Source organism: Lactuca serriola, chromosome 4, assembly GCF_051521515.1.
Source record: "Lactuca serriola cultivar US96UC23 chromosome 4, Lser_US96UC23_V15, whole genome shotgun sequence".
Taxonomy (NCBI): Eukaryota; Viridiplantae; Streptophyta; class Magnoliopsida; order Asterales; family Asteraceae; genus Lactuca; species Lactuca serriola.
This window is the reverse complement of record NC_136411.1, coordinates 48,650,498-48,663,101: the sequence shown is the minus strand read 5'-3', so window position 1 is coordinate 48,663,101 and position 12,604 is coordinate 48,650,498. Positions and strand designations below refer to the sequence as shown.

Below are 12,604 nucleotides of genomic sequence, written 5' to 3'. Positions count from 1 at the left end.
GAGTGGACACACATTAAACTACCATTTTATAGGCAGTTTCCTTATGGGATATATCAACTTCGTGAATGAGGCTTACTAGCGGTTCGACTGACTTGTCTTATACATATAGTAAATATTAAACATTTAACTTTACATATAGTATAAGGTATATTTTAAACATTTCATGTTTAATTATTAAATTTCGAAAATTAAAATCTTTAATTTAAATTTAAAAATTAAAACACATTATTCAATAATTATCTTAATTAAAATGGGATTAGCCAATTAAATTAATCAAGATGATTTAACCTAATCCACTCCCCTAATTTTCAAAAAAAAAAATGGGAGGGACAAATCAAATTTTATAAATATCTAGTTAATCAAATAAGGAGATAATTACAAAAAATAAGAACCCCTACCAAAACCCTAATTTTCGAAAATGGCAAATCTTGGGGAGGAAGCTAGGCAATGATTTCAATCATTGTCGTGTTTTGAAAATCTGGAGGGCTAACGAAACCCTAATTTCAAAACTTGAAAGACAAGGGAAAGGGTTAAACCCTTTCCAAATTTTCGAAACCAAGGGTTAAGAAAACCCTAATTTCGGAAAACCCTAATTCCAATAGGGTTTATGTTGGGATTAAAACCCTAATTGAGATTTAATGAACAAGATGCGGAAAGTAAGAACAAACACAAATATGAAGATTATGTCGAATGATCACTCGATTTATTCATAACAAGAGGAATAAATTACACTTTTAGCATAGACTAAAGAATCTAACACTACATAAGAAACCTCACGTGGCAGCTACATTTTGCCTCACTCTATTAACCCTAATAATGAATAATACATGACTATTTATAGGGGAAATACAAGTCTTGGGCTTTTAACCTAGAATTCATCAAAGGGGCCCATTGCCATCATCCATGGAGTGCTTTAAAACCCTACAATCTCCCCCTCAAAGTATGGAATGGATGACAACGCTTTAACTTCCAAAACAAGCATCTAGCAAATAAAAAGATTTGCAACGAGGAATATATGAAGCAATCCACGAATCTTGATTCTTCAATAGTCTTAAAACACGGGCTCTAGGATATATAAATCAAGCACTGAAGTAATGTCTTTAAACTTCATTTTCGAATGTAATCCCAAAGAATCTTCATGAAAACCAAACCCGCCATAAAAACCCATTTCAGAACAAAGAAACTGAATCACTTCTTGTCTTTGAAGAGCTCCCCCTCCAAGTCACAATGATCTTCAAATAAGCTAATGATATAAGCCATCAAAAAATATCATGTAACAACCCAAACTTTAAGATTCGTAACTCCACTTGATCGAGAAAATCCAAGAAGTCGGAGATATAATAAGTCCTTAGCAGAGCTCGATGAAAAACTTCCGCTGTAAAGGATACTTCTCTGTAAAAGCTTTAGCAGAGCTCGATGAAGAACTTCCACTGTAAAAGCTACCTTCATAATTCTACCACAAGCTTTATCAAAAATCTTCAACTTTGAAAAGTCACAAATCCAATTTCGAATGGCCATACCAAATTCTCCCCCAATTTATAATCAAAAACATGATTATAAAGCCTTCAAATGGTCATGAGAATGATCTTGAATGGATAAAAATTTACTAAGCTCCCCCGCGACAAAATGATATACACAATGAAGTATAAAATTCAAAAGGGGATTCGTGTGGTTGATTTTCTCAATATTCTATACCGACATCTCCTGTCTTGATGAGTAAATAAAACTCAGATTATCTCAATATTAATAATAACTACACTTCTTAAGTACGAACAAAATTTTCTAACAAACTTTTGAAGAGCAAAGAAGGTTATGATCTATGACCCCCTCGGCCTCCGCTAGTCGTTTAAATCCTATGTCTACCAATCACGAATCATGCATGCAAATGCAAATGATTTTTTAAACCCCTAAAGTTTATGATATACTATGATACAAACGTGATCGTTCAATATTTTACGTAACGAACCCTCGTAGCATATGATGAAAAAAAAGGATCAAAATCCGTGTAGTAACAATGATACACAAACATAAATTTAATTTTAATAGGTTGATCAAAATCATAACATGTGATACAAATTGTAATCACCACCCCAAAATTAAGTATGAAATTGAAGACCCTCCACAATTTGAACCTTTAAATTCGCCAAATATATGATCAAGGATTCGTGATACAACCACAAACTCCATTCAAGTGAGCCTAAATCCCACTCCACTTTATCATATGAACTTCAAAGTAATCCTTTCTTTCCTTGAAACAAATATCTCCTGTTAGTTGGTTAAATTGATGATATAATTCCATTGTAGCTGTCACCACTTGTTCTTACTATACCTCTAATTGTTTGCTAGATTTTCTTTTTAATATATCCGACTATTCAAAAAAAAATTATATATTGGATAATAAATAATATTTTGATATTTTGCGATAGGTTGAAACTAAAGGGACCTACAAAGAAAATACTCCCAACAAAGTCCCATATATGCATGTCCGCGATAACAATCTTATCTACGACACGTAATCATGCAACGTGGCTTCAAACCCAGTTCGCCACCTGCCGATCTCCGGCCACACGTCGATCTTCAGTTGCATAAATGAAACGCATATATAAAATCATCTTCATTCTTCCCAATGCATCAATAAAGATTAAAGAGGGAAACCCTGAAGTCTTTTAAGCTTTTATTCCCGGGAAAAAAACAAAGTAAGAGCAGTTTTCGCACAAAGTTGTGTTTCAGGCTTTAAACAATGGCGGTAGGTACAGTCGAAGAACCCATGCTTTCCAGGCTTGATCGTCTCGATACCATTGTGAGTTTCCAGTATAATCTGGTTTTGTATCTAATTAACCAGTTTATATAACTAATTATCATATTCTGGATTAATCGTGTATGATCGATGATCACTTGGTAATATTTTATTGTTAAAAATTTGGCGATTGATTTGAAATTGTGGACATACAGGTGAGGCAATTGGAAGAGATACGAGGGGGAAACAGAACACCGAAGAGTTCTTGTGCATCGACACCATCGAGTGGCACACTGACTAGCGAAGGTCAAATATCATCCATTGATTTCTCTCCCAGGAGCTTAGAGAAGCACTGTCGTCCGATTGACGACGTGATAGTGGAGACAGGAGTCAAAGGCACACTCATCGAGAGGCTACTTTATGTGGAAGAGCGTGTAGCCAAGGTAATACGCATGCATCAAGCTTTATCCAAGTAGCTATGTACTACGTGTTTAGAGCATATATTGATCTGAGTTTTTGCGATGATTAGTTGTGTATGCAGATGGAAGAGGAGATAGAAGGGGAGAAGAGGAGACTTGTTGAAGAAGAAGCTATGAAGAAGAAGACGACGACGACAGAGAGAAAGAAAAAGCGAGGGTTGAAGGAGTTGGTCAAATCTTGTGTTACAGGCAACAATTCATCGAAACGAATGTAAATCAAGTTTTTTATCACTTGTTTTGTTTCTCCTTTTTTGAAGTTGGAAGTTTTTTTTCTTTATGATTAGGATTTTGATTAAGTCTGTTCTTTCAATTATGGATCCATCTTATTTAACTTGCATGAGTTATATAGATGTAATGGTTGTGAGCTTAAAATATGATCATCATGATTCATGTATCATTACACATTAATACCATACCTTTCAGATATCAAAACATTGTTTTGCGATTCAAAAATGTACAACCCTTTTCCTATATGGTACAGCTACACATTGCACAAAAAGGATTGAAAGTAAGCTTTCAAGTTTAAAGGATTCAATACTTGATTTTCCAGAGTACTGAGGAGTTTGACTTGTCAACAGCAAACTTCAAGGCAGGTGACACTATTCCTACATTAAGCGACTTTAACTTCAACTCCAATAAAGATAACACCTCCTTATACCTCCCTTGCTTTCGCTTCAACACCTCCAAATAAGCTCTTAATCCAAGCCATTCCATTTCCCTCCTTTTCACTCTCAAAATCGGCCTTAAACTATCATCAATCATATTCACCACACAAGAATACATCCGTTTCTTCATAAGCTTATACATAAACCTAACAAAATCATAAACACATCACATGTATAAAATCCATCATCAATCACAACACATCAGATAAAAAAGAAAAATATTGCATCTATTACCTCAAAGAGTTGTGGATGATGTTCATATAGGACCCCGATTCAAACTTATAGATGTTAGATAAATCACAAACATAGCAATGGAACTTCATTGCGCATATCACAAACGATTGATAGATATTCAATCTCACAACAGAAGCTGAATTGATCTTTGAATCATAGAAAATCGCATGACATTTTGGTCGCAAATAGTTGCACAGTTTTTCCCCCAAATCACAAACTGGATTCCCCAGCCAACTAACTGTAAGACTCGAACTTATATTCCCATCCATGTACCTTATTAAAACATCATAAAAAAGGTTTATAAAAATATAACATATGATTATATAACATTTTAAAAACAAAATAAAACCTGGTGTAGTCTGCCTGAACTTCTAGAGTCTTGCAGTTGATAAACAAACCACTCCACTTCAAAAACTTATTACCATCCTCATCAAAATAAACCCTAGTCGATTCTTCTGCCCTAATTTTCTCACCATCAAAATTTAAACCAAATTTTTCTTTGTTCATGTTACAATTATACTCACAGAATCCTCTTTCAAGCCTCGATAAGAACGCAAGAGCCTGTTTCTTTGATGTCGAGACGAAAATAAAGTCATCAATAAACCTAAGCAACAAATTCTGACCAAAATGCCCTTCAGAAACCTTATCAAGAAATGGAACAAGTTTACTATTTTCCATGTGTCCATAGTAAAACGAGCACAACAACGAAGACAAAATACTTCCTTGAGGTATACCAACGTTTTGGAGATAAAAACTTTTGTCTATACGCAACACATTGTACTTAACATGTTGTCTCAAAGTAGAAAGTAATTCGTCTTTCCTTGCTGTTCTTTTTCTTCCCTGAAATCAAAACATCATAGAATTTTTTTTTTTTAATTCAGATTATATATAAATTATATTTGAAAAAGTAATATACCATATCAACAAGGATGCTGTGAGATGAGGGAGAATGAAGATGAGATCGAAACTGTCTAGACAAATTAATGTTTTGACAGATTTGAATGTTTCTCTTTGAAATGGTGACATTGTGTGTTTCATGTAAAAGATGATCATCTGTTATAACATCTTTCATCACATGAAGAAGCTTATCTTGATCAATTGAATCATAAGCTTTCTGGACATCAGCAACAACCATATAATAAACACAATGCGAACTCTCCAATCCACTTTTGACACGTGTCAAGAAACCACGCAGCTTTCTGTGGACATCATTGTAACTGAAAACCGAAGATCCCAACTTTTCTGGTGTTTTGAGTTGAATGTCTTTTAGTGCAGCATGCAAATCACGAAGAACAATGTTTACAGCTTTGAAGCTTTTATTGGTTTTAGGTAATCTTGATGATGATTTAAGATTGGCTAATGGTCTTATTCCATTTGGTTTTGGACAAAATCTTACCCTTGAGAAACCAAATTTTCGACTACTTAGAATCTTTTTAACATCGTTCACATCTAATAAACTGTAGCACTTGTCTTTTAAGGATGACACTGAGCTTTTCATCAATTTCTCCCAAATTGATTTCTCATAAAAGAAAACATCTAGTCTTCCATGCTCACTTTCAGTTACATAAAAGTTTGCTTGTATTAATGACACTATGAAGCTTGTAAAGAACCAATATATCCATCTTCCTAAAATTCTTTGTTTGACTTCCCCAAACTTGTGGTCAATGTTGCTCGAGTTGCAGAAAGAGTGGTTGTTTGATAGAAAGGAGAAGTTTGATGTTTTGAGTTTATGCATACATTGATGTAAAGAAAACTTCTCGTATATCCTTAATCTGATAAACTTAGAAATATTTTTTCTGAGGATTCTCAAATCTCCTAGTAGTTCTTCGGGAACAATGCTTCTAGAAGCTGCCCATATAAAAGACACCACTTGCCCTTTTGAGCAATGTAAATCTTTTTTATCAAAGATATGTTTTTTTAATAACTTTAGACGTGGGCAACGAATGGCTTTTCTAATAAGAATCTTGAGAAGCTTATGAAGAGAGTGATATCTGTAAGAGTTAAAAAAGAAGTGAAAGAATGAATATAATTTATGTATTTATAATTAATGTTAAATTGTTAATGTCACTCACAAGCATGTTGTTCCAATAACACAAATGTTATTGCTATGAAAGCATAGGGTTGAATGAGAGTCATTACTTGATCCAAATATTTCTTTAAAGAGTGCATTTGCTCCAGCAACATTTGGCTTCAGGGAATTGATTATGTCTTTCAACTTTGTTAAGATCAATCAATCAAGGTACCCTTTAATATTTATATCATATTAATAATGATTATAAAGTTTTGTCCAAAATGTATAAATGGAACAGGATACGTTTTCCTGGAAGAATCGATGAGGTGTGTTCTAGTTTATATAACATGGATTGCTTACTAATTTGAGCTTTTCTGGGAACTTTCTGGAGTGTTCTCCAAATTGAACAACAAGAACATGGGATTCTCATCTGCCAGATAGATCATATGCAAGTATCAGACAATAAGACAAACAACACCATTGATGAGATTGTATATAATGGAAAAGAAATTACCTTCTCTGAGTTTGAATCACACATGTTCTGAGATGACAACTTCCTAAGTTTATGTCTGTGTAGCCAAGCATATGATCTTAACCGCTTCCTAGATTGATGCACAGTCAGAACTTCATCTTCTTGGGTGAATGTGGGTCCATTACAGTCAGCATCTGTTATGGAATTGGAATCTCCATGACAGCTCATCTTTGAGCATTGTTTCATATGAAGCTTTGTAGATGGAGTTGCAGAACTCTTGATATCACATCCAAGACATGTCATTGAATGTTCTTGACTATCAACTTCATGGTATCTCTCTGGAACTTTCTGGACTAAAAAGAAAATCATAAGAAGAAGATGATGATGAACAGATAAAAGATAAGGTGAAAAAAAGTGGGAAAAAGCTACATATGAAGCGTTTTACCTAATGAAGGCTGCTGATTTTTGGATTCGGATGTCTGCTTCAAGAGTTTCCAGCACATGTCATTAATGGGTATTCCTGTTACCTGATGGTGTTTCTTTCGATGTATGAGGATAAATATTGAAGAATATTTCAGTAGATAAACCATGAGGCCATCTCCTATCTGCATATGGTATATGGTAAAAAGATTAACCCAGATAAATAGATAGACAAAGGACATTGAGAACAAGAAAAACCCTTATATCTTCAATTCGGTCTTTTCAATTTATACTTTAAATCGATTTCTTGTTTACTCCTTTCACAAATAATCAGATATTGATACCCTCTGTAATAGTAGACTCCATGAAGCCGATGTAAGAGCTTCTAAAATGATGCTTGAGCGAAATTGCTGTCAACAGATATGAAGTCATTAGCAGTAGTATATGTGCATTGTAGATGCAGAACTCGCATTTTGTTGGAAGAGAGAAAGAAAGTAGAAGTAATGAAGACAACAAAAGGGTGCAGCTTACAAGTTCAGCTAGCCCCAAACAATGGCGTACCTTGTTATAGCCTGCGCATATCATATTTTTTGTGAGCACATTCTCACATGACATCATTTCAATGGTCATTCTAACAATCTGCACATAGCCATCAATACAATTGTAATGAAATCCAAATTGATTGAAGTAGATGGAGTAGTGATGACTTCCTGTACGAAATTGAAGTTTTTCTTTCGAAATATATATTTTCATTTCATGGATTAAACTTAATCTCAGATTTTCCTCCATTTTTCATTTTCGTACAAGTCAAATTGCACCTCTTTTCTTCCAAAAAAAAAACCCTACTGCATTCGCTGCGTCTGTACATGAACTGTGCGTGAGTGTGTGTGCATAAGAGAGAGAGAGAGAGACCTGAAGTTGGGACCAACGAGAATGAGGATCGAAAGGAGGAAGAGAGGGCGCATTGTCCGAGACGACTACAAAGCATTGATTGAGGAGCTTCGAGTAGTCGGATGGGTCGTCTTCCCTGATCAGAAACGACATACGGTCACCGTCGCAACAGCAACGGAGGCAATGGCGACTATCCTTGCAACGGCATTGAACCGTCGCCGACGACGATGGAGGTATGAAGGAGAGTATGGTTTCGGCGAGTGTGTGGGCACGGTTTTGGAACAATTTCCATAGCACCCCCGGTACTCTCGGCTTTTTCGTCATTTGATCCGTTCGTCCGACCATTAAACCATCATCGAGACTAGAAATACTGGAATGCAGGGAGAGAGAAGGTCAGGGGTTGGTCGACTAAAAAGTTACTGTTTGTTTTTTAAATTGGAACTCAAAGAAAGACCAACAAATGAAAATCGGCTCCTGTAAATATTTGTCGTGTGTAATAAGCACGACAAATAACCGTTATTAATTTTATAAACAATATAAAGAGAAATAGATTAATACTTCATTTAAACTTTTTGTTATTCGGACTACGAGTTTACGGTTATATCTGCGAATTCATCAAACGAATAAATAAAGAAATTTGAATTTTGGCACATTTTGGCATTAGAAAATCGTAAATGGCATTTGGTTACCTACCATTTCTGCTCCTCAATTTCATATGATATGTCAATTCTTATTTATTTGAAGTATGAATAATTTTTTATAAATCTTAAATAGTATAACGAAATTGCAGTCAATAAGCCATAAGTTTATGACCAAATTGTAGTCCATTAATGTTGGATATTGAGAAGTCATTAAGCTATGGATTTATGAGCCCATTAATGTTGGGTATTGAAATATTTGATAGGTATTTTTAATTTTGACCTAATCTAATCGGATATAATGATTATATGAAAACAGAAATATTTCATTGATTCTTTATTTATTTGAGATTGATTCATCATACGTAATTTCCATATTGCCATTTCATATTGTACCAACCCTAGTTTCAACAATTACGTGTCAATTCAGTTTTAGTAGCTATGTGAGTTTTTTTTTAACTTTTTTGAAATAATTATAAAATTAGGCTAAATTTGTCTTATTTTCTCAAGTTAAATATTCTCCAACACACACAAGCTAAATGATAAAATATGATTACTTTAAGAGTAAATTTTAAAAAAATGTATTGTTCCCTAGAGTTTATGAATTTGGTTCCGAAAACTCTTTATTTTTACGGTATTATTATTATTAGTAGTAGTAGTAGTAGTATGCCGAAAGAAGTGCAGCCGGAAGCAAAAGCAAGAACGGATCCCGCACCTTGGAACACAACACCGAGGGTGTAGGAATGGGTGTGCAGGATAGGAGTAAGGGAGGGTTTCCTGCTTTGATTCGTTGATGCCATTTTTTTGTAGCCGTTAAAAAACGATAGAAATGTAATTTTTTTTTGTTAGGTAACGACTATAAACTCGAAAACTATATATATATATATATATATATATATATATATATATATATATATATATATATATATATATATATATTCAAACAATTCTTGATAGAGAACACTATTCATCTTTCAGGACACACCGAGCTAGTTTTAAAAAAGAAAGAGAAGATTATGAAATTGGTTTGTTTTTTTAATGTAGTTTTTTCTAGTTATTTTAATCTTAGTTTTTTTACCTACTTTTTATTTTAATTAATGATGTGGTGTTTTAATTTTAATCAATTTTTATGTTTATTACTCATTTTAAAAAGATTATAAATCTTAAAAATCAATTATTTTTATTTTAAAGAAACATAAAATGAAAGTACACATCCTATGTTTTGGTAAGGGAAAAAAATGATGGAAAGGCTCGTATGTAAGACAAAAAAATGAAAGATTGTTTCCATACACCCTCGGGTCTTATGGTACTTCTCAATCAAAAGTTTTAATTCTCTTTTTTTCTTCATTTATAACTCTGATAATGGCATTATTATCTTTTCACATTTGTCTCTATTGTAAAAAAAATGAAGATATATGTTATATGATCTTAATGACTATAATGCAATGACATTTAAGTCTGAACATTGGAATCCTTGTAGGGAAATCATACGAATTTATGAGCTTCTTGAGTGCAAGTCCACGATTACAGTTCAAAAATAAATGAAAATCACCAGTTCCAAACATGCTGAGCAGCTAGTGTATGAAGTCATCCGCAAACCATACCTTTCAAGTATTTAAAAAAAAAAAAAAAAAACATTGTTTTGAGATTCCAAAATGTACAACTTCTTCGTACATAGTACAACTCCATATTGCACAAAAGATTATCAACGCTTCACCATTAATAACCCTTCAAGTAAGTAACCAAAGCCAAGAATGAATTGCCAGTTAACACTCACACACAGGGAAAACAACATCTACTTCACCCCTGCAAAATATCAAAACAAAACCAGTTTTACCAATTCTAATATAAATATTACTTATTTACCCATTTTCCAGATTTTTTTTTTAAATAACTTACACCATATTTGGTGTGGGGTAATTATGTCCAAGCTGTTAGTTTTTACCATAAAATAGGCCAAATGGACAAAAAGTAATTGAAAAGATACTTTACTCAACAGATACAGACCTTTTCTCATTTGTAATAGGGGTCTCTTTTTGGGATTTGATTTACCAAATTACCCTTCTCCTTTTTGAAGTAATGCACTGCCTCTTCCCTACCCATCAAATGGAAGTTGAATGTTGATGACAAACCATGATGATCATCATTGTTGTCATTTGAGGAAGAGTTTCTTTTAAGCATATCTTCAAAGATTGAAGAGCTTCCATGGAAATTAGATACACCTGATTTTGGCTCCTTTTGTTGTACAGAATTTGTGTCCATGTCATCACTGAGCTTTTTTGTATTCAGAAAGCGGCCCCCACAACCCCGAGCCCTTCTCATAGCATGTTGGTGTCGCGATTCATGAAGATAAGGCTAAAAAATCGGATGCCAATAATATAACTAACTAACAATGGAAATTTATTTAACATGTATGCATTTATTAATCCTACCTTTTTGGATTTAATCACTTTTTTTTCCATTTCTGCTTTTGCCCTTGATTGTCTTCTCCTTAGAATCCCATGGTATTGTTTTGCATTTACATAAACAGGCTCCTCTTCCATTTGAAGGGGTAATGGCATTCTATGTAAATTTGGATGTGTCTGGATCAAGAAAATGATTAAAAAAACTAAGTATAAAACTCATCATTCTTGCATTAATGGTGTGTCATGTGTGTATCTGTCACATTCTCACCTGTGTTCCATAATTCATCATTCCTGCATAATGTGGATCCTGATACAAATTAGATGTCAACACCTGCAAAATCGTTTTATATATCAGAAAGTTATATCTCTAGTTAGTAATTACCAATATAAACATACATATATGTACAAAAAAAGCGATTACAATTTCCATTAGTGAACTCGTTTCAACTTGTTTGACTTGTTCCTGTTCTTGGCAATTGTTGATGTTCAATCCAGAAATGTTGATTCCTATGTCAATTGTAAAGAAACACACTCTTAAATATATGAATTAACTAAATAAAATTCACCATAAATACCACTGGGGGAATCTGTATCTTCAACAACATCATCACTAGTGGTTTGTAATTTATCTCCGAACTTGATAACACCATTTGTTTCACCAAAAGAAGACATCACGCCATTTCCAATCCCATGCCACCAAGGTTGTGAATACGCTGTTGATGGAGAGATGTTGTGTGCTTGTTGACCTTCTTCTTGACGTTTTGTGGGCATATTCTCGAATCCTTAGAAAAACAGAACTCATCAGGAAAGTAAAAACTGTTATATGTAATCAAAATGGTTAATCTCAACTAATAAAATCATTAAATTTGGTAAATCTAGTTCGTAATAATCAATCACTGAGCGTATAGACATCAATTCCGATTAAAAAGGAAAATATCCCTAATTATTATCATTATTCCGAACTCCATGAGCGTGCATGGAGTTTGATGTAATACCTAATATCCAATCAATTGAAAACAGGAAGCCCTAATTGAATTGAAAAAGGATAGAATTGAACTGACTAACCTTTTTGATGTTGTCGGAGGTAAGGAGAAAATTGGGAATCTTGAAGATGATACTGAAACTGAGTTCAACCCATTCGAATATGATCGATGACAAATAAATTAAACAAGTATAACAATATTATAAATTGAAGAGACGCATTTGACAAAGAAATGGTGTGTGCTGTTTGTAATTATTCATTATAAAATTGATACTACTCATACTTTTATATTTAGGATTTTTGTTGTGTTTAATAAAATAATTTTACTTAGAGTTCACGCCGACGTCGCTTTCTGCTTTCTGTGTCGCTGTTAAGGAGAAATATAAATTCCCTTCGCTTGCTGTCTGCCGTCGGTAACTCATGAAACTGTAATTAATTTCGAGGGTTTGGTCAAAATTTTATTTACAGTAAACTATAAAAATGGTCATCCATCTTATAAAAATTGTGTTTTACACTTTTACTTTTAATAAGATTCTTATTTTAACCTTAAGTTATCTTTTTAGTAATTTAGTTTGATAATTAAATGTGGACCACATAAAATAATAAATTAAATAGGGTAATAAAAAAGAAAGGCAGGCGTCGTAAGTCACTATGAGTCATGACGAGTAAG

The 12,604-nt window shown here is 33.5% G+C and overlaps 3 protein-coding genes across 4 annotated transcripts; 1 reads left to right on the top strand and 2 right to left on the bottom strand.

The window, feature by feature from the left end:
- Nucleotides 1–2,612: 2,612 nt before the first annotated feature.
- LOC145101526 (uncharacterized) lies at nt 2,613–3,493 on the top strand. Its single transcript, XM_079038733.1, has 3 exons — nt 2,613–2,800; nt 2,953–3,180; nt 3,267–3,493. The coding sequence occupies exons 1-3, from the start codon at nt 2,741–2,743 to the stop codon at nt 3,429–3,431; spliced, it is 453 nt and encodes a 150-aa protein (XP_078894859.1). The 5' UTR covers nt 2,613–2,740; the 3' UTR covers nt 3,432–3,493.
- An 81-nt stretch (nt 3,494–3,574) lies between these two features.
- Nucleotides 3,575–8,339, bottom strand: TERT (telomerase reverse transcriptase). Of its 2 annotated transcripts, none has more exons than XM_079038731.1 (11): nt 7,931–8,339; nt 7,550–7,657; nt 7,363–7,428; nt 7,044–7,203; nt 6,641–6,951; nt 6,430–6,556; nt 6,188–6,323; nt 5,032–6,106; nt 4,465–4,955; nt 4,116–4,388; nt 3,575–4,027 (listed from the first exon to the last, which is right to left on the bottom strand). In XM_079038731.1, the coding sequence occupies exons 1-11, from the start codon at nt 8,252–8,254 to the stop codon at nt 3,748–3,750; spliced, it is 3,351 nt and encodes a 1,116-aa protein (XP_078894857.1). In that variant the 5' UTR covers nt 8,255–8,339; the 3' UTR covers nt 3,575–3,747. The 2 variants fall into 2 exon arrangements, with proteins under 2 accessions (XP_078894857.1, XP_078894858.1); XM_079038732.1 differs by having other exon boundaries at nt 7,580–7,657.
- Nucleotides 8,340–10,021: 1,682 nt separating this feature from the next.
- On the bottom strand, nt 10,022–12,216 carry LOC145101522 (nuclear transcription factor Y subunit A-1-like). The gene is made up of 7 exons (XM_079038730.1): nt 12,018–12,216; nt 11,528–11,734; nt 11,374–11,459; nt 11,221–11,283; nt 10,980–11,129; nt 10,555–10,902; nt 10,022–10,353 (listed from the first exon to the last, which is right to left on the bottom strand). The coding sequence occupies exons 2-6, from the start codon at nt 11,721–11,723 to the stop codon at nt 10,561–10,563; spliced, it is 837 nt and encodes a 278-aa protein (XP_078894856.1). The 5' UTR covers nt 11,724–11,734; nt 12,018–12,216; the 3' UTR covers nt 10,022–10,353; nt 10,555–10,560.
- Between the last annotated feature and the right edge of the window lie 388 nt (nt 12,217–12,604).